General features: G+C 42.8%; 1 protein-coding gene and 1 long non-coding RNA gene across 10 annotated transcripts in view; both read left to right on the forward strand.

Annotated features, from left to right (window-relative positions):
• LOC309637108 overlaps positions 1-15,836 on the forward strand; it is a 41,793-nt gene extending 25,957 nt beyond the window's left edge. Inside the window, exons 4-5 of the long non-coding RNA XR_014250396.1 lie at positions 12,626-12,738; positions 15,604-15,836. This is a non-coding gene — a long non-coding RNA (uncharacterized lncRNA). The remainder of the gene's footprint in view (positions 1-12,625; positions 12,739-15,603) is intronic.
• A 2,624-nt stretch (positions 15,837-18,460) lies between these two features.
• SIK3 (SIK family kinase 3) overlaps positions 18,461-26,688 on the forward strand; it is a 249,758-nt gene continuing 241,530 nt past the window's right edge. For 2 of the 9 annotated variants that reach the window (XM_082411038.1, XM_082411041.1), the window contains exon 1: positions 18,469-18,789. In XM_082411038.1, coding sequence (XP_082267164.1) covers positions 18,517-18,789 — 273 coding nt within the window. In that variant the 5' untranslated portion in view covers positions 18,469-18,516. Of the gene's footprint in view, positions 18,790-26,688 lie in introns of all 9 variants that reach the window. The other 7 variants (XM_082411040.1, XM_082411042.1, XM_082411043.1 and 4 more) reach the window with 5 other exon arrangements.

A 26,688-nucleotide genomic window follows, 5' to 3' on the forward strand; every position in this document is an offset into this window, starting at 1 on the left:
ATTGGCTCATCAACTGTAACAAATGTACCACACTAATGCATGATGTTAATAAAATAGGAAATGTGGGTGCGGGAGTGGTAAGGGGTATTTGGAAACTGTGTACTTTCTGCTCAGTTTTTCTGTAAACCTGACTGCTCAGAAAATTAGTCTATTGATTAAAAACAAACAAGCAAATCCCCTAATATGTCCTTCTGTATTTATCATCTACGTATCATCACATGTGCATTGAGAAAGCTAAGGAAGAGAACACACCTGGGTTTGATGGGGTGATGGGGTGATGGTGGGAATGGGAGTGGGTCCAATATAGACTGAATTTTGAGTAAACGCATAAAATTCAGAATTCTGAGCCAAGAAAACATTCCAACTAAACAGGGAGGAAACAAGCCCAGGGTGGGTACACAGAAGATCTGGAACTGCATCCAAACTCATTTCTTAACCACTCATTTCTTAGCCAAAGGTTATTACCAGTTCCTAAATTTGAAAATTGTACGTAGTTTGTATTAAAAACAAAGCAACAACCAACCAAACGAACAAAAAGGTGGCTATTATTAAGAAATGTCCTGTTCTGGTCTCCCATATGTGTCCATATCTCACCCATCTCTCAAGATCCAATTGAAATATCCATTTCCACAAAGCTTCCCTGATTGTAACAGCTGAAAAGAAAATTTCTCCTTCCTCTGAGATTCCATAATACTTCACCTGTGTCTTCTGTGGGCATCTTGCATTGCATCTGTATGAATACATGTCTTAGCACTATGTGGGGCACTCCCTGATGGAAATACACCTTCTTAAGGGCATGTTTGTTAAGGATTTTATTTAGAATGAACTCATAACCTGGAATGAGAAACATAATACAATTCACCACAGAGTTAACTTGAACAAAATTGTTTGCGACCTACTAAAAGCTAGTTTAGAGTAGGGTTCTTATAGTAATTTATAGTTCTTTTCTTACTGAGGTCTTTAAGCAGTTATGGCTTGAAGACTTCTGGTCTCCTCTGCCCATCTCTTTCAGATTCTCCTGCTCCACTTTCTATGCAACTCTGCTATTCCTATCCCATCCGATCTAGGTTAGGATGTGACCTCTTGCATCAGGGCCCTTATTGTTAGTGGACAATTCTCCAGCTAATCAACTGCAATTGCTTACCATTCCTTTTTGGTACCCGACTCCTGGCCACCTTCTTTCAGAAGAGGTTTGCTCATATTATCACTTCTTGTGAAATGCCCATTTCCCAGGAACGAGTTCTCTTTTCATTTGTCTGACCCTGCAGGTTTCTGTTCTGAGTGCTTATCTGAGCCCTTGGTGTTCTTGCCACCTCTCTTGTAGAGATGAGGTAAATAAGACTCTTTTCCTTTGGTAGGAAGAGTAACTCCTTGATTAGAGTCTGACTGTGCCCCAGGGAATAGATACCTAGATATCTTACACAGATACACTTTCTGTGTAAGAGCAGTCAGAATCCCCTTGACTCTGGCAGGTGTTTTTCACCCAACGTGAGGTGGACTCCATTACTTCCCCTCTAGATCATAAACTCCTGAGGGCGGGAACTGGGTCTAATTTATCTTGGCACCTCCCGTAACATCTAGCACATTTGCACAGTGTCATTTTCATAGTGGATTGATTCAGCAACAACTTATTAAGTGGCCATGAGCCAGCCATTTTACCTGATGCTAGGGATGCCAAATAAACACAGCTTCTGTCTTCATAGAAACTACTTGTCTTGTTGTGTTGGAGGTTGGGACCAATGAAAAAAGAGTGGCAGAGAGGTGATAACTGAGTTGGAATATAGGCAAATAAGGGATCATTGTACTGTTCTCTTTACATTTCTGTGTTTGAAATGTTTCATAATAAAAAGTTTTAAAAGGTAGAGAATGGGGGAAGTGTCCTGGGCAGAATGGGACTCCGAGAATTAAAAAAATAAATAAATAAAGCAATCAACCACTGTTATGGACTAAATATTTGTGTTCCCCACAAATTCACACGTTGGAGCCTTAACCCCCAATGTGCTATTTGGAGATAAACCTTTGGGAAATGATTAGGTTTAGATGAGGTCATTCGGGTAGGACCCCATGATTGGATTAGTGTCCTTATAAGAAAAGGAAGAGACCAGAGCTCCCTTGCTTTTTGCCATGTGAGGACACAGCCAGGAGGCTGCCTTCTCCAAACCAGGAAGAGAGCTCTCACCAGAACCTGACCATGCAGGCACCTTGATCTTGGACTTCCAGCCTCAAGAATAGTAAGAAATAAATTTCTGTTGTATAATGTCATGTGATATCACTTATATGTGGAATCTAAAAAAAATGATACAAATGCGTTTATTTACAAAACAGAAATAGACTCACAAACTATGGTTACCAAAGGGGAAAGGGAGGGAGAGGGATAAATTGGGAATTTGGGATTAACAGTTACACACTACTATATATAAAATAGATAAACAACAAGACCTACTGTATAGCACAGGGAACTGTATTCAATATCTTGTAATAACCTATAATGGAAAAGAATCTGAAAAATAATATACATATATACACACATATATGTATATATATATAACTGAATCACCTTGCTGTACACCTCAAACATTGTAAATCAACTATAAATCAACTTTAAAAATTTCTGTTGTATAAGTCATCCAGTCTCTGGTGTTTTGTTATGGCAGTCTGAGCTAAGATAACCAGCAACCAGAACTAGGTAGAGGATGTGGTCAGAACTGATCTTATAATAATTTGATCAAGGGCTTTGTAATTGGAAGGCCATCAGGGCAGTATATACAACCACCAGAAGCCTGAAATTTACCTTTACATGTTTAGAGGAGGATTGGTACCTGAAGCCCAACTGGGACTCTAATTTTCTCCTCTTCACCATTTCTAGGATCTGTAGCCCAGAGAGTAGCTATTCTATAGCAACAGGAAGAATGCACCGGTAAAATCCTGCCAATAGCTGTTACATCTCTTTTGCTCTAGGTATATTCCAAACTTCTCCAATCTCAGAAGTGGTGGTATCTTGGGACAGGGAAGGAATTTATCAGTGAAAGGATCAGCATTCAAGGAGAAAATCGTGTCTTCAGGCTCCTATGTTTTATGAATTACTTAGCTTTTTCCCAATCATTTCATTACAAGTCTGTTGAAGGCTCCAAAGTTTCAGTTGAATAAGTTGCTTGCAAACTCTTGATAGTGGTGGAAAGAAGGGTAAATAAGGGTGCCACCGCCTATGCCTCAACTAAGACTTATTGATTTAGAATTCCTGAGGCAAATTTCCTAGCTGATTATTAGGGGCACTAAAGGTTAAGAACCACTGATTTTACACCCTTTTCTTTGGTTACATTCAGGAAACAAGCTTATCAACTTTGAAACTTTTATTATCATCATTAAGTTCCATTTGATTTACTTGTAACTTAGCTAGATTGCTGGTTATTGTCTCTCCTCCAAAACAGGAGACTGAAAAATCCTTTCCGCCATAGGAAATCCTAAAGGAGATTCAGCTTCCAATTCATTGAGTAGTCACCTTCAAAATAAATTCAGGACTAAGGACAATCAATTTTTCTCCCTACCCCCATAGCTTCATCCCCAATGTATTAAAGATGCAAAGGGAACACCTGTCTCTTGTTTTCAGGGACGATAGAGTGTTGCCTATGGCAACCACCATACCACTTGAGATTTACTGCTGCAGGTTCCCTAAGCAACACTGGCAACCATCTTTGCAGGGACTCTTCAGTGGGCAAGGGCTATGCATAATCTAGATCTATTGTATCACCAGCTACCACTTGTTTCTGACTTTTTTTGGGAGACATGAGAGACTCAACCAACCTATTCACCAGAGGTAGAGCTAAGGAGCCTCTGTCTCCTTTGGGTCCCTGGGGCAAGGGAGAACACAGAGAAGGCTTTCTTTGGAAAAAGCAGAGGCAGCAGCTGCTCTGGGTATAGGCAAATGGCAAGAATTACCTGCGAGGGAGATTTGCTACCTCTTAGTCTGGCACAGTGGTGTTAAAAATGGCTCTTTTAAAACTCATTTGGCACTTTGGGTGTTGGAGAATTAATAGTTGAATGTTTGCTGTATGACTTGTGGGCTAAGAGGCGTCTTTCAGTATTTAAACATGCATGGTGAACAACTTCAAGGTCCGGTGGCCACCTCCTCTGTGATGTCAGTGATTCCAGTCTACTGACCTTTTTTGTTATCTGAAATGACTGTATTACATGAACATTTTTGCTGGCCTTTTACCGCTCACCTGATAATATAGGGGCCCCATCCCTCTGCAAATCCCACCCCCACCCCAATGTTCCTGGAAGCTCCATAGGCTACCTAACATCCTTCATTCCCAACATATCCACAGTGCTTGATCAAGGGCTGCTGCTGCTCTGAGCCGATCTACGAACACTGCCTCCAACCACGCTGCCTGGCATGGCAGTTTCTGCTAGGGACTGTCACCGCTCTGACGGCAACAATGCACACACTGTCGCATTCAGTTGTTGTGCTGCAGTCCCTGCTGGAAACTGACACCTCTGCAGGCTGGCACTGCCATGACTCTGCTCTTTCTTCCGGGTTCTCTGGGTCTTTCCCATTGCTCCACTGGATGTCTACTGGGTATCAAAGGAGCACATGGTCTGCAGCAGGGTAGGGAATAATTTCTATCACTCTTTTGTGTTATACACTCAGAGAGAGGTCCCAGAGCATGTTGTTTGAGCTCCAGTGTGTTACAGAGATAGGCAAACAGCTCTTTCAATGTCCACAGACTTGTCTTTTCTCTGAGGCCTGGATCTTCAGCTAAGTGTTTAGGGCAGTGTTGCATTTGAGTAATACCAACCACACTCCACCCAGGTGACCAAGGCACTAATTCTTGGTGTGCCTGTCATGCCTGACTCCATATTCCCCTAGGAGGAGGTCTCTCATATAAGGCACCGCAGGCTTCTGGCAAATAAACTTCCTTAAAGCCACCCTACCAGCTAGGCAGACACACCAGCCATAACGGAGTCACCTGCAATGGACAAGATGAGATCCCTGATCAACCCTGTGCAGCCATGTGCTATCCTAAAGGCTTTTCATGTTTGTAAGCCTTATTTATACTTGTAGGATCACAAGATACTGGAGATCAGAAACCATGCTTTCTACTCCTTTGGTGTCTGTAACACTAGCATAGTCCCATAACTATCCTAACATTCAGCAAAACTAACCTACACAACTCCTCATAATTTGCAAAGTAGTTTTATAAACATTACCTCATTTAGCTTTCACAACCACCCTGTAGTTAGGTTATCAGTATCCTCATTTTGCAGTTGAGATGTTCCAAGCTGTCAAGATGCCCCAAGATCCTCAGTGGTGGAGCTGAGCCTTGACCCCCTATTAACTGACTCCAGTACAGGTCTCTTACCATTACGGCACTGCAGGCGCATCAGGGACCACCTACAGTGCTTATACTCTCAACCTAGCTTCAATCTTCCCTCTGTATGACCTCTCTTTATCCTCCCCATCTCAGCAGGAAGTGTGAAAGAGGACTAAGGACAACACTTTTTTTTTTTAGTTTTGGTTTAAGATTCTTTTAAATTATTTATTTATTTATTTACTTATTTATTTATGGCTGCATTGGGTCTTCGTTGCTGCGCTCAGGCTTTCTCTAGTTGCAGTGAGCGGGGGCTGCTTGTCATTGCGGTGCACGGGCTTCTCACTGCAGTGGGCTTCTCATTGTGGTGGCTTCTCTTGTTGCGGAGCACGGGCTCCAGGCACGCGGGCTTCAGTAGCTGTGGCTCGCGGGCTTAGTTGCTCCGCGGCATGTGGGATCTTCCCAGACCAGGGATCGAACCTGTGTCCTGTGCATTGGCAGGCGGATTCTTCACCACTGCACCACCAGTGAAGTCCAGGGCAACCCATTTTTATTTCATCATTTTTCCTTCCTTTTTCAACTTGCTGTCTTGTGTTTGGGGTCTTCTCTTGCTTGGACCTCTGAGACCTTGTTGTGGACTGAATGTTTGTGTCCGCCCCCCAAATTCATATATTGAAGCCCCAACCTCCAATGTGATGCCTTTGATAGGTAATTAGGTTTAGATGAGTTCCTGAGAATGGGGTCCTCATGATGGGATTTGTGTCCTTATAGGAAGAGAGACCAGAGCTCTCTGTTTCTGAGAGGTGAGGATACAGCAAGATGGCAGTCATCTCCAAGGCAGGAAGAAACTCTTCCTCCTGGAACTGAATCTGCTAGCATCTTAACCTTGGACTTCTCAGCTCCCAGAACTGTGAGAAATAAATTCCTGTTGTGTAAGTCACCCAATCTATCTATTTTGTTCTGGCAACCTGAGCTAACTAATACAGACCTCATAGCCCACTCTTTCTTTGCCGACTCCCAGATCTCTCGCCTGCCATAGTAATGGTAAGGAGAGGATCCCTCATTGCTGCTTTGGTCCTTTGGTTCCTAGGCTTTTCTTGACTTGCTCCTGGGAGGAAACAGTGTGAAGGCAAAAGTGCTGGCTTCATAAGGAGAGAGTCAGAAGATGTCGTTTCAGATTCCAACCCTGCTACTATCTGTGTGAGCTCAGACAAGTCCTTTCATAGCTTCATCCCTTTAAGGCTCAGTTTTCTCAGCTGCAACATAAGGGGATTGAAAAACAAGATACAGGATCCTTTCTGGTATGAAATGTTCTGATTTTATCGAGTTGAACTGGCATCCTAGGTTCCTTCTCTGTTGCTTTCTGTCTCTTGACTACCCAGCATTCCTTTTTATCAGCCACAAATTCTGACATTCCATCTGTCCCTCTACCTAAGTGCTGATCATATATTTCATATTATCAGGTGCAATGCTAATGTACACCTTGGCTGTTTCCCTGGGAAAGGAAATTTTTGCTTCAGAATCAACTACAGCATAGTATTGTCTTTGTAAATTAAAGAAAAAAAATTTTAGACCAGCTTCTCAAAGACAGGGAGTTCATTTCTCTGAAGCTAGTTCATGTATACAATGTAGGAGGTGTTTATGGCTTGTTGGTTTATATAACTTGAAGTTAAGTGGTCTGCTCTGTTTTGTTTTAGATCTTTTCTTTTTTTTTTTTTTTTTTAGATCTTTTCTTTATCCCACTACTTTTGATGTACTTTGCACAGCTTTGCTGTACTACTGTCTTCTATGGAAACTTTGCTAACCTCTTTCCATTATTTTGGTGTGGTAAGCAAATATCATTCTAGTTCTTTCCCCAATTCATACCTCAAACCCCATCCCGGAAGAGATGTAATTCATGATCTCCTCTTGGGTCTGTCAAATACTTGGAACAGCTGGTCCTGTGGCTGCATCCTTGCTGCTGTGAAACCCCAGCTTTAGCGGTATGCGTGTTCAATTTTTTTCCCCCCCAAGTCGACAGGGTTGGTTTGCATATGGGCCCTCTTACACAGAGGGCAAGGAGAGAATGAAGAAAGAGGCCAACCTCTCCAAATTGGTAGGTGGCAGGTTTAATAAACAAGGGAACTTATTTACAACGCTTGTCTTGGGCGGAGGCAAGATGAATAGGTCTCCATACCCCCACACTAGAATCTTAAATGTTTATATAGAGGTCTTAACTGGGTTCAGTCACATATTCAGTCCAGATGGATTCAACAGCACCCTACTCTCTCAAGGCTGCATCCTTGGAACAGCTCCTACTGAGGGAAAGATAGGCAGAGTGTACATTCCAAGGACAGGGAAGGGAGTGAGGGGCCTCCAATTGCCCGGGTCCACCTGAAGGGTCAGCCAGCAGTCACATCCTTTCGATGACCTCCTCCAACATACAGGGTACTACATAAACACGTGGTAGCTGAAAATAACTCAGCCCATGAGACTACCTCCAAATGAGACTGCAGTCAACAACCCTTGGGGTCTATCAACAAGGGATAGACAAGAAATAAGCAGACATTGCTACTGCCACCGAACGAGATGAGCTTTTTATAACTGTGAGGGATTCTTCAGGGACTGCAGGACAAGGTTGCCAGCTGATCAGTGGGATCAGCTGTGTGGCCTATTTAAGTCATTGCATATGAAGCTGGGTTTGTATCTTTGAGAGCTCTTGTTCAATAAAATTGATGAATGGAAATGGGGAGATATTTTATTTCCTCCTCCTGTGAAGTTCTCCCTCCCCGAGATAGTTCTCATACACTCTTCTTTCCCTGAAGTATGTGTTCTTTATAGAAATAAAACTGACTCTGATTCTGGATTCTACAGGTCGAAGAGTAGTTCAGACTTTCACCCTCCCCACTGGCTTCCCTGAAAGCACCTCTTCTCACAAAGACCTTGGTGTTTGGATGAAAAGCTTGATTCCTGCCCCCACCCCCACCCCGCCTTTACTGAACTCCTTTTAGCCGGGTCTCTATTGGTAGAGAATTTCTTCCTGATGAGTTTTTCTTTAATAAAAAAAATTTATCACCTTTATTGAGATATAATTCACATATCATAAAATTAACCTATTTAAAGTGTACAAGGTAAGGGTTTTAGTATATTCCCAGACTTGTGCAATCATCACCACAATCTAAGTTTTGAATATTTTCACCACCCGAAAGGGAAACGCTGTGTCCATTAGTAATCGTACCCATTCCTCTCTATAGCCCAATGCTGCCAGCCCTAGCCAACCACTAATCTAATTTCTGTTTCTATGGATTTGCCTATTCAGGACATTTAATATGTATGGAATCATACAATATGTGACTTTTGTATCTTCTTTAACTTAGCAAAATGTTTTTAAGGTTCATCTGTTGTACCATGTATCAGGACTTCATTTATTTTTATTGCTGCATAATAATCCATTATATGGATATACCATATTTTGCTTATCCATTCATCAGTTAATACACATTGGGTTGTTTTTGCACTATTACGAATAACGCTGCTACGAACATTCGTGTACAAATTTTTGTATGAACATGTTTTCATTTCTCTTGGCTATATGTAGGAGTTGGAATTGGTCATATGGTAACTCTGTGTTTGACTTTTTGAGGAACTGCCAAACTATTTTTCCAAAATGACTGTACCATTTTGTATTCCCACCAGCAATGTATGAAAGTTCTGATTTCTCCACATCCTCACCAACTCTTTTTATTGTCTGTCTTTTTTATTTTAGCCATCCTAGTGGCCATTAAGTAGTATCTTACTATGGGTTTGTTTTGCATTTCCCTAAGGACTAATGGTGTTGAGTATATTTTTATGTGCTAATTGATCGTTTGTAGATCTTCTTTGAAAAAATACCTATTCGAATCTTTTGCCTACTTTTAAACTGGATTATTTGTCTTTTTAATATTAAGTTGTAAGAATTCTTTATATATTCTGGATACAAGTCTTTATCAGATATATGATTTGCAAATATTTTCTCTCATTTGATAAGTCATCTTTTCACTTTCCTGATGGTACTGTTTACAGCACAAATTTATTTATTATTATTTACATTTTTATTTTGATGCAGGCCAATTTATCATTTATTTTGTCTGCTGTGCTTTTGGTGTCATAGCTAAGAAACCGTTGGCAACCCAAAGTCATGAAAATTTACTCCTACATTTTCTTCTAAGAGTTTTATAACTCTTACTTTTAAGTCTATGATCTATTTTGAGTTAACTTTTTGTGTATGGTGTGAGGTAGAAGACCAACTTTATTCTTTTGCATTGATATATATGATTTTATGCCAGTACCACACTGTCTTGATTACTGTAGCTTTGTAGTAAGTTTTGAAACAGGGAAGTGTGAGTCCTATAACTTTGCTTTTTCTAAGATTGTTTTGACTATCCTAGGACCCTTACTTTTCATGTGAATTTTAGGATCAACTTGTCAATTTCTGCAAAAGAAGTCATGTAGGATTTTGACAGGAATTGCATTGAATCTGCAGATCAATTGCAGGAGCATTGTCATCTTAACAATATTATGTCTTTCAATCTATGGACATCTTGCCGCTCATTTAGATCTTCTTTCAACAATGTTTTGTTGTTTTCAGTGTACAAGTCTTGCATTTCTTTTGTTAAATGTATGTCTAAGTATTTTATTCCTTTGGATGTTATTATAAATGGAATTGTTTTCTTAATTTCATTTTCAGAATTTTCATTGCTGGTGTATGGAAATATAATTGATTTTTGTACATTTCTCTTGCAGCTTGCAACCTTGCTGAACTCACTTATTAGTTCAAATGGTTTTTTAGTGGATACCTTAGGATTTTCTATATACAAGATCATGTCATCTGCAAACTGAGATAGTTTTACTTCTTCCTTTCCAAGTTGGATGCCTTTTATTTCTTTTTTCTTGCCTAATTGCCCTTTCTGGAACCTCTGGTACAATGTTAAAAGAGGTGGAAAGAGTGGACAGGAGAGTTTTTAAAAGGCTTTATTTTCCCTGGAGACCTGGTTAGAAAGAGTCTAACAAATAACGACACTGAAGAAGTAGAATCAATGGCTTCCCACTTGTCCTGGGGACAAAACGAGATTAAACTACCTCTTTGGAGAAACTATTTTTAGCTCTTATGCAGTCTTGGGGTCCTGATTTAATGGTAGTTAGGACTCTTTCATCTTTCCTTTCTCTTAAATCGAAGTCCAAATGGATCTTTGCCAACTACCCCTTCTTGTACCCTTCTTCCAGCCTTCTGTTTCCTTTCAGGGGCAGAGTCCTATGTGCTCAGTTTTCTGGAGGGTGCTTGATTGCCCAGCAAACCCTTCACTTTTCTTTTGGCTTTTTTTTTTTTAAATAAATTTATTTATTTATTTATTTATTTTTGGCTGTGTTGGGTCTTCGTTTCTGTGCGAGGGCTTTCTCTAGTTGGCGGCAAGCGGGGGCCACTCTTCATCGCGGTGCGCGGGCCTTTCACTGTCGCGGCCTCTCTCATTGCGGGGCACAGGCTCCATATGCGCAGGCTCAGTAGTTGCGGCTCACGGGCCTAGTTGCTCCGCGGCATGTGGAATCCTTCCAGACCAGGGCTCGAACCCGTGTCCCCTGCATTGGCAGGCAGATTCTCAACCACTGCGTGACCAAGGAAACCCTCTTTTGGCTTTTTAAGAAGTGCCTTGGGATCCCCACATTTCTGCAAGATAAACTGTTCAGAACAAAGCTAGATTTTGGATGACAGCCCTAGAGCGCCAGTCATGTCTGCCTGAACTCTCAGAAGAGAGAGAGTATACACTTTCGGATAAAACTTTCCTATTTTTCTCTTGCTTTACTTTTGCCAGTATATGCTGAGTGCTACAAGGTACCAGCACTGCGTTAGGTTCTGTACATGTTGAAATAAAGTGATGAAGAAATGCTCTGAACATACAGAAGTCCTTGGCCTCAAGGAAATCACAATTTAACGGGGAGGCATTAATTTATTTAAGAAATATCTACTGAGTATTTATTGTGTCCCAGGCACAGTGTGAAGACCTGGATAGTAGCTAACAAAACAGATACGTTCCTGCCTATCTGGAGATTGCTATTTAATTAGAGAGCCATTCATGTAAAGTGCTTAGACTGTTAAAAATAAGTTAGGCTGTTAAAAATGCTACAATAGATTAATAATAATAATAATTTTAGCAATCATTCGTAGAGCACCAATTATCACTACTGTATTTTAAATGTAGCAATTTATTCAATCCTCCAAATACTCCTGTGAAATAGGTGTTGTTATTATACCTATTTTACAGTTGAAGAACTGAGGCCCAGAGAGGTTAAATAGTTTTCTTAAGATCACACAACTAATACATTGTGGAGTCAGGATGTGAACTCATGCTTGGGAGCCCCAGGGGGGAAAAAAAATGCTGTGACTAATTTTTACGGAGATTGTAAAATTCCTGCGCTGAGCTGTGCTTTAAAGAAGTAGTAGAATTTCAGGTAACAGATGGGTGAGCTTCAAGGGTATTCCAAACACAAGGAGAAGCAGGAGCAAAAGTTAAGGAGAAAGTGCAGAATGTACTTTGACAGGAAAGGAGCCCACGGTGCTCCTGGGTGGAGAAGGGTTGGGTGGGAAGATACACGAAACTTGAGAAGCTGAAAAAGAAGTTGCTGCCAGGTTGCAAGAGTTTTTGAATTGGACTTAACTAAACAATAAATCCATAAATACTTGATGCTTGGAAGTCACAGGAAAAAAATCTCTAGAGAAATCAAAGTTGTTATTAAAATTGGTATGAAATTAAGGAGGAAGGATTTGATTCCTACTTTGGTTTCCACATCCAGCTTTTAGTGGAATGTGGCTCAACTCAGAGCTTAGAGTTGTGGTAGGGTCGGAGGTTAAACCCTATTATCCTACTTCATCATATCTTGCCCCTATTTTTAACTTAGAATTTAACTCAATGTTATCATCTTAATTAAAAATAAAACGAAATTAGGGCGTTTTAATTTTATTTTGAAAAATAGACTTAAAAACCACATACAAGTGTTTAGTTTCTTAAAGGCAGATTATTGCATAAAATAAAGACATTATTATAAGTATAATCAGTAATTTTTACGTATATGGTTTTAAATGAATTTTAGAAGGAAAAAATGCCACCAGGATTGAACTTTTCTTTCTCATAGAGCTCCTATAGTGTTTTCACAGAGCACTTGCATTCTGCAGAAAGTTTGGGAATGCACACAATTTCTCAGACTGTTGCATAGTAATGATAAAAATATTGTAGTATTTTTCTTACGTATATACTTTGAATAAATTTTAGAAGAAAAAAATCATTGGCATCTTTTATTTTAAACAGACCATAGACACTGGAATACTCTCAAGTTTGGGAAGACAACTCACTTTGGAGATTCAAAGGCCTGGATTTGCTTCCAGATTCACCGCGTCCTGGCTGTGTGAGCCAATCATCAGGTTGGTCAAGTAAACTGACCATCTATAAAGTGGAATAATAACTACTTTATGAAGCTGTGAGAGTGCTTTCATTGGACATATAGAATTGCACCATAAACACAAATATGTCCAACCTCCAAAGACTGAACTGTACATTCTTAGTCAACCAACCAAAACATTTAAAACTATAATTTTCTCTTTTTAACTCTGAAGTTAATCCATTTTTACAGCCCTAATTCTATTCTCAGTCTTCCTAATCTTTTGAAAGTGATTTGGAAAGCAGCATGTTATTGTTTATATGCTTTTAGCACTGAGAGGGAGAAAATTAATACTTGAGTGCATGCTATGTACCAGACTCTAATCCAGGTTCCTCTACGTATTTATGATAGTTGATTCTTCTAAAGACCCCACGAAGTAGGAGTGATTTTCCAGAAAAGGAAACTGAGGCTCAGAGATGAACCTGGAAGTGGAAAAGCCCACTGGAAAGCTTAGGTCTAACTGCCTAAGCGAGGTCTAACCCTCACTCTTTTTACTCATTATTCCAGGCTGCCCTTTAAACATGCCAAAAGAATAAAATTATTTTAAAAATAAGAACAAACAGAAATAATTTCATCCTTAAGAAGTCTTTTAAAATGCCACGAGGACTCTAGGGATAACCGGAGACATCCCTGGGTGGCACAAAGCCACAGTTGTGGACTGTTATCCCAGCCCAAAGCACCACTGTAACTTTAGCCCACTGTACTTTCTATTTGGCCATAAAGACATCCAGCTTCCTGGAGCCGGCTTCCATTTGGATTCCAGCTTCCTGGCTCCTGCTGTGGGATTGTGGTTTTCAACTGCCTGTAGTTTAAACAGAGAGGACTAGAAAGCCTAAGTGGAATGGAAAAGGGAGTCCAGCTAGGAATCATGTAGTTTAGAACTTTGACCAGCAGGTGTCGCTGCAGACAAGGGAGAGGGCTACTTTCGGCCTTAGAGGCAGATGATGGATTTTCTAGTTTAACTGAGGAAAATTGTGGTGGGAATGAAGCAATCGAAGGTAGGTTAGCTATCTACAGAAATCAATCCCAATAGTATAAATTTTTCTTAACCAACAGCTGGAAAGACTGGTAGAAAAATTAAGCAAACCCCAATTATAATGCAAGGAAGCTGCCGTAAAAATTGTGTTTCTGTAGTGTCTACCAAAACAATGCAAGGCTGTTTGAAGGTGAGCACTAAAAACTGAGAGGCAATTCCCGAGGCAGGTGTAGCAGAGATGATGGCTTTGTAGTCAGGAGAGATGTGAAGATAAAGTGAAAAGAGGAAAGCTGCAGTTCTGTCGGTTTAGAGCCAGGGAAATAAATAACTTCTGTCTAACGTAGACCTTTGAAGCGTGCCTTTATTTTCTGTGAAATGTGGTGAATTCCTAGACTTGAGATACACTTCTATATTCAAGGGAAAGAAAAGGATCCAAATATGCCAAAATCTTAATATTTGTTGATTATCACACTTTTCATTTAAGAGAAAGAAAGAAATTGTTAAACATATATATATATATATTTTTTTTTTTTTTTTTTTTTTTTTGGTCGAGATGTGCAGCATGCAGGATCTTAGTTCCCTGACCAGGGATGGAACCTGTGTCCCCTGCATTGGGAGTGCAGAGTCTTAACCACTGGACCTCCAGGGAAGTCCCAAACATATTTTTTTAATTAGTGTAGATATTTGGTAGTTGATCACAGCGTAAGTGTAACTTACTTTAAGGATCATATCCTTTTGTGAAAAAAGTTGTTCTGAATGAGCTCTTTTTCTTTATTAAATATATTTTCCCACTGATTTTCCTTATAAAACCACAGGTGTATTTACCTGAGGAAAACATTGATCCCAGATGATAATATAGTCACATCTAAGAATGCAGAAAACCTTAAAAAAAATCACACTTAAAGATCTTTTGGATGATCTAAAGGGTAATTATTTAATAATAATCTAAAAATGCTTAAACCGTATCCTAGGACATATGCAGAGTAGCAAGGGTAATTTTTATGTTTCATTGAGTAGCTTGAATGGTTCCATTAAAAAGAAAAATGTAGGCAAGCAGGACAGAAAATCCTTGACTGAAAGCTGCTCTCAAGCCCCCTCCCCAAGATACTTTACAGCAGGAGACTATGTACTTACTTTGCTCAGACCTGTTTCTGGGCACCCAGAGGATGCACGTGGTCATGACTAGGTTGGTCTGGGATAGGAAAGGAAAGGCAAGAGCCACACAGCTGAGGTGGTATCTCAGAGCACTGCCCCAGCAGAGAGAAGATGCACCTTCAGCTCACCCCGAGGACCAGGGCACACTGAGTGTCCTGACAATGTGTATCCAACAGTGACCTGATTTCTGTGTGACGGCAGAATTTATAACTGGTTAATAATGGCCTTGTTTGGGAATACGTGGCATGTAAACATTATATGATGTTGCCTTTTGTCATACAGAATTTCTGAATAATGCTTCTGTGTCACTGAATGCTCATATAATGCTAGTTTCTTTCAGAGCAGTAATGAGCTGGGACAATGTAAAGTGAGGGGTTAGACTTTCTTCAAGGCCCCGATGCCTCTGAGAATCTATGGAGTTATGTGGTGAGGCTGCAGTTTCCTTTCGGGTTGTTGGTAAACTGCTCTGCAGACAGGCTAAGTGGGCCTTTAAAATCATAAAAGAGTTAACGTATTCCCTCCCACTGCTTATATCACTCCCCACTCAGACCTTAGGTCCTCAGAGGTTTTGCATCACGTCCAGAAGTTCCTAAGGGCCTATCATATCCATCAAGAATGCCTTGGTTTGCCCTTTTCAAATATTAGAAACAAAACGCAATGACATTATGGAGGAAAATGTCTCATTTTCATCTTTGAATCTATCTTTTGCTTTTCCAGAAAAGAGCGAATTGGTTATGGTGGTGGATTGGAAGCTGGGTGGCGGCTAGCTCTCTGTCTCCGCCCTGGACTGCAGGACTCCCGAGAATCCAGCCCTCAAGCCACCCCTCTGAGTCTGCAGCAGGGCAGGAACACACCTTCCCGTCTGTTTTCTAAGGGCGGCAAAACTCCTGCACGATAAGTAGTGAGTCTCTTCATGGAGCTACTTGCAAGTAAAGCCATCACTTCAATCAGTTTTGCTATCTGTTGTTCTTTATTGATATGCTTCGGTGCCTGCTCTGCCCTGTTCTCCAGAACTCTCCAAGTCTTCTTCTTCCCTGGGTCTAAACTGAGTTTTGGGGGAAACTACTTTTCCTACTAGCTACTACTCTGACAGGGTTTATAATCCAGTGGGGGAGGATCTCAGCTTCCTGGGTTTGAATCCTAATTCTAGGATTCACTTTCTAGCCCTATGACCGTGATCAACTCCCTTAATCCCTCTGTGCCTCATTTTCCTTATCTGCAAAATGGGGATAATAATATATTCTGTCTCACAGGGTTGTTCAAGATTAAGTAAGTTCAGTTATATAAACTACTTAGCATAGTGCCTGGCAAATTGTTGTTATTGTGAGTTCCTCCCAAACTTAACTCAGTTCTTGGTATTCGACAAATAATTATTAAATACATACATCTAAACTGTTTTCCTTTTTCCCTGATGATCTTCATTCATCAATCCCCTCCCTAATTTTCCATATTATTCTCACCAAAGAGGACCCTTCAGGGAAATCTCCAGCAAGTCTTTGTCCAAGTCTCAATAGGACACGGCATCTACTGGCCTCTATCCATACAGGCACAGAGCGTAAATCACAGAATACACAGCATACACATTCTGGCCATTACTAGGGACAAGAGTGAGCTGCCTACCTCTTCTTCTGGGAAGTTAGACCCACGCTCCATTTTCTAGTTTCTCCCCAGAGGCTTCTTTGTTTCTGACACCCTCCAGAGAGCAGCAGAAGTTGCCGTACCTGATGTTCAAATGATCTCCACCGGTGGAGGAGGGGCTGTAAAGTTGCTATGAGAATGGTTTCAGTGCTGCTCCTGCAGCCGTCGGAGCAAAAGATTTTTTCCCCTTGCCTTACTGCTCATAAGTTTTCTGTTGAGACCCCCATCCTCCTCCTTTCCTTAGGGAGATAGGATAACTGGGACCCTGGGGCCCAGCACCCAAGTTAATGTACAGTCCCTGTTCGAGGCAGGTGAGTAGGGTCAAAGTGATGAGAGGCTGGCCACATGCCATCATTTATCTGCAATTGAATGAGCTCAACCAATGAAAGGGCTTAACCACTGCAAGAAGCTGAGGACCACTTCATCCTTATCCTTATTTGCTAGTAAAGAAGCCAATTAGTGTTAATTGTGTTGGTAATTTGGAACAGCAACCAGGGAATTGATTCAAGGCAATTGTGGAAGGACCTCCCTGTCCTGTCCTCGTCCCAGCCATTACTCATAGTCAGATGGGGAATCAGAGAGCTAGTAAACATCTTTTGGTCAGAGAGAGTAAATAGGGGCTCTGCTTCTCATACTTTCACAGTGCCCTGGGTGTCAGTTTTTACTATTGTACATGCAGTGACCTGACAACACAGTTCTGCCATCGAGAGAGACATAGATGTGGAGGGGTCAGGACCGGAAGGAGGAATACATTTCAGCACTGGAGTGCTCACAGTCTTCCCTCCTCCCCACTTGCCTGACCAGACCATCTTGTTATTGATAGCCCAGTAGCCTACCCCTCCCCGGCCCTACCTGAAGCTGTTAAAGCCCATCTACTTAATAAAGGGGCGGGGGGGGGGGAAAGGAGGGGGAAACCTGGGAGTTGGTGAGGGCTCTGGAGGGTGTGGAATGGCAGATACACAGGAGAGAAGAAAAAGGGATATGAGATTTACTGCTGGAATTTGATCTGATCACCTTTAATGTCCTTGGAGAGTCGCTGGTAAGGGTGAATTTTTATTTTATTATTTACTTATTTATTTTGCCCAACAGACGTAACGTATTTAACCATGATGTGACTCACTGGACAATGCGCACCACGGCTTCATCAGGGTTAAACAAGTGACAGAAATAGGACGCAGGCACTTCTTTGACAATCATCTAGCTATAGACTTATTCAGAGACGGGGTGGGAGGAAGGAAAATGACGTCCCTGCTCTGGCCCTCACCCACCCAATGACTGGAATGCGTGTTTGGGCTGGTTTCTCCGCCCTTGAACACGCAAATCCTAATTTCCCCATTCCTCTACATTCGGTGACAATTAGAGTGGTTGTACCGGGTGAGTTGGGTTTTGTAAGAGGAAGGAATTTTACTGAAGAATTCCCCTGCCTCGCTTCCGACTTGGTTACAGTTGCTTCGATACTGTAGCTATTCCTGCCTTTGGGGCCTCAAGGGCTAAAGTGGGACAGTGCTAATATTTCTGGTGATGAGGAAATACTTTGTTTTAAAGGAGGCTGGGTGATTGCCGAACTGGGACAGAGGTCACACTAGGGGTCACATTAGCGGTTCCGGGGGGCTCGAGGGAGGGTTTGGGTCAGGCATAAGCACCCCCCGACTCGGGCAACGCTGCGGCGGCTTGGAACCTGCTGGCACACTTGCGGTGCCCACTGTCTCCTCCCCGAAGGGGGGCACCCGGGAGCTGACACCCGAGGAACCGGGCCCACGCGGGAAGGTCGAGCTCGCCGGTGAGGTCACGGTTGCCATGGCTCTAGGCAGTGACGCGCGTCGGCACGTGACGAGCGGTTGCCATGGCGCCAGGCCCCGGCGGCCCGGGCGCTCCGCCTCCCGGAGTGACGTCCCCCGGCTCCCCCCCACCTCTTTTCCCGCCCCTCTGCCCCCTTCCCCCCCTCCCCCCCGCCGGCTCCCCGCGGCCCCGGAGGTTTCACTGCACAACAAGATGGCGGCGGCGGCGGCGAGCGGAGCTGGCGGGGCTGCCGGGGCCGGAGCGGGGGGAGCCGGGCCGGCGGGCCGCCTGCTGCCTCCGCCCGCCTCGGGGCCCCCGTCCGCCCCCGCTGCTGTGCCCCCGGCGGCTGGCCCGCCGCGTCCCTCAGCCCCGGCCTCCCGCGGGCCGGTGCCTGCCCGCATCGGCTACTACGAGATCGACCGCACCATCGGCAAGGGCAACTTCGCTGTGGTCAAGCGGGCCACGCACCTCGTCACCAAGGCCAAGGTAGTGGCGCGGTGGGACCGGGCGGCGGCGGGGCTGCGCGGCCCGGGACCGTCCGAGTGCGGCGGGCGCAGGAGAGCCCCGCGACACCGAGGCTGAGGGGTCGGCGCGGGGAGCGGGGCTCGGGAGAGCGTTGGGGACCGGGGAAACGGGTAGGGGGCTGTCGGGCGAGAGTGCGGAGAGGGCGAGCAGAAGGTGGGGGACACCGGGGGACCCGGGAGCGGGTAACTGCACGGCAGAGGGGACGCAGGGGGCCACTGAGCGCGGGGACCTGGGGAACTAGGGAGCCGGGGATGGGGAGGGGGCTCCCTGGGCTGTGCGGAGGGTCGTAGAAGGGATGATTGGAAAGAAGAGGTTTGGAACTCTCCCGGAGCCAGGAGACAGTAAGCTAAGAAGCCTCTGGAACCAGCAGTTAGGAAATCCTAAGGGGATGAGGGCAGGGGAATAGGAAATGTGGACCCGGAGGATGGGGGAAAACAAGGGTGAAACCGGCAGCCCGCAGATGTGAGGTTATGAGGGGAACGAGGATAGCTGGGGCACGTACCAGGGGTATGTGGTGGGTACCGGGTACTGGGAGGTATGAGGGACCTGGTACCTTTTGACAGAGGCACCAGTCAGCATTTGATCGTCCAAGACTGATAGATGGTGGGAATGGGAGTCTGAGGACAGACAGGATTATTGGAGGAGGCGATGAAAAAAATGGGGAAATATGGAGGAAAAAAATCACTTTATTTTTCTGCAGGAAGGGGGTCAGGGAACAGAGGCCCAGGGAGGGGGCCCAGGTTTGTGGTGGCCCTAGGTACTCAGGGGTTAAACAGTTTGGGAGAGCTGGATTGCTGGTTATATTTAGTTGTTGGAGGGTCCAGAACTGTGGGCCTTATAGAGCCCAGGGTGGGCTGTCAGTGGTGAGGGGAAAGCCTGGTGACTGAGGAGGTGTGTGAGGAACCCAGACACTCATGGGGCCCTTTGGTTCCCAAGGGATTTGTGGAGCTGTGGTGGTGAAATTGGGCAAGGTCAATTAGGAAGCCATAGCCATATACATTTAACATTTTACATAGAAAATTCATTTTTGGAGGAAATATGGTTAGCTCTTTCCTGTGGTCTTCTTCATTGGAAGTATTGGAATCGAAGACAGGAGGAGGAATTGTTTGATTTTGACAGGACTCACAAGCCCATTTGTACTCCGGATTTCTTTCTTTGCTCTGTCTCTCACTTGAACGAATACTTTAGATGTAGTCATTCATTATATTTAAAGCTGCAATTTGTGTTTCCTTCACCCTGACTAATGAAGAACTGTTAACAGCTGCTGCTGCTTCCTACCAAAGCCGTGTCAATTCCCCTCACCTCCTCAGCCTAGTCTCTGGTTCTTGTCACCTACCTTGTTTCTGCTCTTATGGCAGTCCCTTGCTTTCAGAAGGCAGTGACTTACCTCTGCCTTGTCTCCTGCTCACTTATGACCTGAAGTCCCTTTTCCCCTCCTTTTTGTCAGACTGTAAGGGGCCCTTCTTAGCAGGGTGGCTTTGGGGGGGTGGCTGTGGAAAATTGATTGGTCAGTTTCGCTTCCTCTGGGGGGCCCCCTTCAGCCTTTTTGTCAGTGTCTATCAGAGGGCCTCAAGTCTGCAGGTCTGAGCTGAATGAGATCCCAAAGTCCCAGGTTTCCTGGCGCTCCCCTCAGCCCCCCGGCGGGGAGTAGACTGAGCCAAGACTCTGGTGCATCTCTGCCCCCCTGAGTGTTTCCAGTTGTGTTTACTGTTAGCCAAGCCAAATTTATGTTTACAAACAGCTCTAGTTGTTGGAGCCTTGTTCCTTGTTTTGGTATTTCCTTTCTCCGAGGCTACCCCTCCCACCTAAGTAATCACGTTGAGCTCCTGTGATTATTTTGCTCTGACCTCTGGGGGACAGACTCTATGAACTTAATTGGTTGCCTGGTTTATGGTATCTCTGATTTAAAGAATTTTGTATCTTACAGCCCTTGGATACACCAAAATATTGATTAAAAAAATCTGTGACAGAGAGGGTTGAATGTTTTTGTAAATGTAATTGCAAACAGTTGATTCTTGGCTTTATATATAATAGAGACATTTCTATCTTCGGTAGTCAGCAAAGCCAGTGGCTAATTATGGCTGGTCTCCCTGCTTTCTAATTTTCCAGTGTGTGTGTGTGTGTGTGTGTGTGTCTGTGTGTGTCTGTGTGTGTCTGTGTGTCTGTGTCTAAGTTTTTCTCAAAGTCCTTGGTATCCTTTAGGACTGCAGCATTTTAAACATCAGCTTGTTTATAAATGGGTGTCACTGTTTATGTTGGTTTTTTCTTTGATCATTTGTGGTGTGCAGTTATGCAATTCCTATGTATGGAAATATTCAAAATCTTGAATGAGGCTGAAGTGGCTTGGACAATGATTTGCATGTGTGACAGGACCACACCAGCACTCCTTTGTGTTTCTGTAGCGGTGTGCAATTTCCTAGTTACAGTTATAGGCACCCTGTGTTTCTCTGCTTAAATTACTCTGACGACATGAGTGAAGCTTAATTCACAAGGAGCTGTCATGTGCTCTGAGTAAATGATCAACATATTTTGGCCTGCTTCATGCTTATCTGAATCCACTTTGGAAAGGTTTCTCAAATGCTGACAGCTCAGATGTGTCTAACAACTGTTGCCATACAGTATGATGGCCTATTGAGGCCATGGTTTGGTTATATAATGGCAAGGAAGGTGCCTGGGTATTGGCAGTGGCAGAAGCTGCTGTTCCGTTACTCAGGTAGATAGATTTTTCTCCCATGCACTGCAGTGTTTATCTTACTTCTGCAGTCAGGTCACTTGGAACCAAAGAGAGCTAGCTATTTTTTTTCCCCATCTCTTTTCAGAATGTATCATTTTTTTGTTTTGTTTTTTGGAGGTATGTGATTTTTTTTCTTTCTCCTTTTTCTCCCTGTAGGCCATTGAATGGTCTAGGTTTTTCCTATAACCATATATAACCATCAGACTTAGGTAATTCAGATGATATTTGTGTTGTCTGAAAGAGGTTAGGTAGTAGGTGTTTTCTGAACATCAGAGCAATACTTATGGTCACCTTTTCTTACACACATTACCTATTCCATGGACTGAGAGGCTGAAGTAAACTTTATTTATTGACTAAGCTACTGTGCTCCGTCCAACAATAAGTGGTAAAGCTGGCCCTTTCCCAAATTCTGTTAACTCTCAAACCTCCTAGATCAGGACTCTGGGATGAATAAAATCAGCAGAGAAAGGGAAATATTTTCCTATTTGGCTGTTGGTGACTTTTGCAGCACGGCATTCATGAGCTCAGACTTAATATTGGCAGCACTGCAGTGCTTAGAGCGTCACTGCAGAACAGTTAACAGGAGAGAATATTCATCTGTGACATACTTTGGTCAGCAGCTCACCCTGGCTGTCTTTGTCCTACCTTCTTTGAGTTCCCTTTCCTGGAGGAGCCTTGGTCTGAGATTCTCTGGCCCTATTCTTTTGGTAGGACACTATAAAATATTAAAGAGATTAAAAAAAGAAAAGATTTTCTCTTCTCAATTGCTTATTTGGTTGCCTGTACCTAATTATACTTTCACTGGTTGGATGAATGGGAACGAAGAGTAGATATATTTTGTATGCATTTAAAAGAAGAGTATACATGGCTTTAAAGGCCATTGGTCAAATACTTAAAAAATGTATTTTAACAAATATATTGATATATCGCCTGCCTGTTTATTGGTTTGTGGTAAGAGCTTGAGCTTTGGCTGAGACTGCCTGGGTTTGGACCTTCTGCTGCATAATAGCTGGGTAATTTAACCTGTCTGTGCTTGGATTTCCTCATCTATGAAATGAGATAACAATAGTACTTACCTCACAAGTTTGGGTGTTATGAAGATTATGTAAGATAATATATGTGAAACTCTTAGAACAAATGTACCTGGCACATAGTAGGTATATAGTAAATGTTATCACCATCTTCTTCATCATCATCATCAGATGCAGTAGTAACAAAAATGAGTAAGACATAGTCCCCTTTGTTTGCTTTTCACCCTTTTGGAATAGTTCATGAGTGCCATTTGTTTTGTGTAGGTAGATGTCATCCTGATGATGTGCTGCTTTCAGGTTAGAAAAGTAGTTTGCTATTATTTCACGTGCCTCTTTGAGAGAGTGGATTTAATTCCTGTGGACTATGGGCTAATTTCATGCGATTGACATTTAAAAATATAGTTTTCCATTAAACTTTTTAAATAGTTATGAGACTTGTCTAATGAAAACTGTGACTAACACTGGCTTTTATTTGGGCTGCCTTGAATATTCAGGGTGTTTGTGTAGCTACACTTTGTCAGATTGGTGACAGAACAGAGTTTGTTTGAATGCAGTCTTTTCTCCAGAGATTCCCTTGAATTTCATGGAGAATATGAAGAAATATTCCTACAAGCTTAAGGAGACACTTGCACTTGGGCGCAGGGTGCGCTACTCAGAGGGCCAAGGTCAGGATTCTTAACTGTAGATATTATGCAGAAAAACCACTGTGCTCCCTGACCCCTTCCAAACACTGACGAGCCAGGACACATCTGTGTGCTGTGCGGTTTAGTGCAAACTCATTTCCACCAGGAGGACAGCTCACAGTGGGCCAATAGTATTATTTTCACTTCTAAGGATGGTGCTTGTGCTCGTTAGAAGGCTGCAAACAAGATTCATTAGCAAATAGAAAAGAGAATTATGTCAAAAAGAAATTGAAAGCAAGATTTATATTAGTTACATTTGAGGAGGATAGTTCCATCCCTAGATAATCTAGAAATGACTATTGAAAGACAACTAACTTCATTTTGAGATAGGTTTGTTGAAACTTTGTGAAGAGCTAAGACTGATTTGGACTAGTTTTTCCAGAGTCGAAATACCAGTATTCCACTTTCAGCATCAAAACTGTTTATTTTAACATTCTGACTTTGGTGCCAGCTCCCTAGAAAGTCATAGATCTGGCTCAAGCCAGAGGTGCCCAGACTAGTTATTTCTGTGCCAGAAGTGCTGTTTTCATTTTCCAAGCATCAATCTGGCTAATGTTTTCTAGTTCCTGGCATAAAAGAGAACAAAATGGATGCTTTGGAAGGAAAAAGAAATGTGCTCTTCTTACCAGAGCCTTTGTAAGTCTAAAAAACACCTAAAACTTCTCTGCACAGAGATGGAACCTTTCCCTTGTCCATTCATTCATTCAACGTATATTTACTGAATGCAGATTTTGTGTCAGGTTCTACTCTGGCTCTCGAGTACCCCAAAAACAAAAGAGAAAAAAAGCTCTTGCCTTCTTGGAACTTATTTTCCGATGGGAGGAGACAGGCAAGAAACATGTAAACAAATAACTTTATATAGTGACAAATACTATGAAGAAAATAAATGGGCTAGAGAGTGTCTGGGGCAGGGTGCTGGAAGGCCTTTCCAGGGTGGTGATATTTGAGCTGACAACTGAATGATGAGAAAGAGCCAGCTTGGGAAGATTCAGAAAATGGAATATTCAGTGCAGAAGGAATGGCACGTGTAGCGGCCTTGGGGTAGAAATGAACTTGGTTTGTCCAAAGATTAGACCCAAGGTCAGGGTGCCTAGAGCTTAGTGAACAAGAGAAAGGATGGTAAGGAATGAGATCAGAAAGTTAGACAGGGGCCAGATCATGTGGGTCTTATAGGCCATTTTATGGAATTGGGTATGAAACAGGGGACTGACCTCAGAAGATATCAAAGCAGAGCACTGACATTATCTGATTTATATTTTTAAAAACTCATGTTGGGGAACTTCCCTGGTGGCACAGTGGTTAAGAATCTGCCTGCCAATGCAGGGGACACGGGTTCAATCCCTGGTTCAGGAAGATCCCACGTGCCACGGAGCAGCTAAGCCCGTGCGCCACGACTACTGAGCCTGTGCTCTAGAGCCCACGTGCCACAGCTACTGAGCCCACGTGCCACAACTACTGAAGCCCGCGTGCCTAGAGCCTGTGCTCCGCAACAAAGAGAAGCCCCCACTTGCCGCAACTAGAGAAAGCCGGTGGACAGCAACAAAGACCCAACACAGAATGAATGAATGAATGAATGAATGAATGAATGTATTGAAAAAAGATCTTAGAGATGTTCTATTCCAACTCTTTCTTTTCTAGAGTCTAGAAAGATGGACTTAACGGAATTTAGAATCTCAGGCTTTTAGGAGCCATCAAAGTAGTTTAGACCAATTATCTGCTAGACTCACAGCTCTCTTCTGTATCTCTCCCACCCCCCATTTGCCCAGAATCCTATAGCTAGTTAGTGGGGGAGGTAGAAATAGAATCCAGGTATCCCTACTCCTAGTTAACTCTACCCTGACTCCTCCAATCATAGAAAACATTGCCCTTGCCCTCTGAATACTTACTCTTTCATTAGAGAAACAAGATACACCTACTAATTAAAGTCTAAGATTATTTATCCTCTCTATTAAAACAAACTCCAAAGATGAGAAGTCATGATGAGAGGAAAATTTTCCAAGTAGAGGATATACCAACACTGTATTTAACCTGTCCTATGGCATTGTTTCACTCTATCACCCCTGTCACTTACCTGCAGTCCTCCATGGGTACACTGCTTTGCCTTTCAATCTCCTACTCAAATGCCCCTTGATGCTCCCTTGACATGACTGAGGTGTCAAAAAAGCCTTTCAAAATGCTAAGGAAGTAAAAAGAGAAAGAAACACAGAAAAAGCAATGACCGTAAACACAGTCTACCTTACATAGTTTGCTTTTGCCACTATATCTAGCTCACACTCAGGGAACATGAGTAATTATACTTTTGCTCTGTTGGGTTGGTCTGGTCTGTCTTTGAAGGTACATTTCTTAGGTGGACTCCTTATTTACCAGAACACTACCAGTTTCCACGGGATGGTGCCATCTTATAACTCATTAAGAGAACTGGTCACCAAGATACATACCTTGATGATGCAGGTGAGGGCCAAGAGAACCATTTATCTAGGGCTCCTCTTATGTGGTTCTAGTTTCTGATCTAAGAGCTTGGCCTGTTCCCCAGGTGAATGACCTCACCCATCAGGTGAGTCCCGACCTCCTTTATAATAGTAGCTTGGTCCCTTCTGGCATAATAGTGTAGTCATGCTGTGTTGTGGATGACTGATAACATCCAGAGGATGAAAATTATATACATTCTCGTGGACTTTTGTCCACGGGAATGTGTATAATGGCCTTGGCAATGTCTCTGAGAAGCCCTCAACAGTCGTGGATGAATTAGCTTGAGAGGGTTTCTTTTGGATCTGTTCAGAGTAAAATTCCATCAGCTAAGGACAAAACTGTTGGATGAGCCGTGGCGAAGTTATGTTAGAACATATTTCTGTTCAGGAGGTGTGTGATCCACTGTAGACCAGGAGTCTCTGGCCACACTGATAAGTATTTCTTCTCAGAATTTAGCTTGTCAGAGAGTTAGGAATCAGATTGTAAATACTCAGTCTCATTTCCCAGAAACTGAAAAGGAAGGAGATGCAAACCCATCGCCTGTTTAAGCTCCCCTGTGTAGGCTGGGCTCACTCATTTGGGTACTTTTACCTATATTTAGGTATTGATTAGGAATTTCTGAGAAATCCTCAAATTTCTGCCTAGTTTCAGCTCCAGCCCATGCTTACCAGCAGTAGGCTTTACTTCTCTTTGCTCCCTCCAGAAGAATTGAATGTGAAATTTTAGGTTAACTAACCACATATCTTGAGACTGAATTTTTTGGAGAAGAAATTTTTCATTCATTCATTCCATCCATCCAGCCAATAAGCTTTTGAAAAATTGTTTATCAAAAACTAGGAATGAATGATATATGGCACAAAATTCAAAAAGTGCAAACTCGTATATAGTGAAATTGTCTGCCTGCCACCCCAGTGCCTCAGACACACAGTTTTTTAGTCTTGTT

This window comes from Balaenoptera physalus (assembly GCF_965194825.1).
Source record: "Balaenoptera physalus genome assembly, chromosome: 10".
NCBI classification, from domain to species: domain Eukaryota; kingdom Metazoa; phylum Chordata; class Mammalia; order Artiodactyla; family Balaenopteridae; genus Balaenoptera; species Balaenoptera physalus.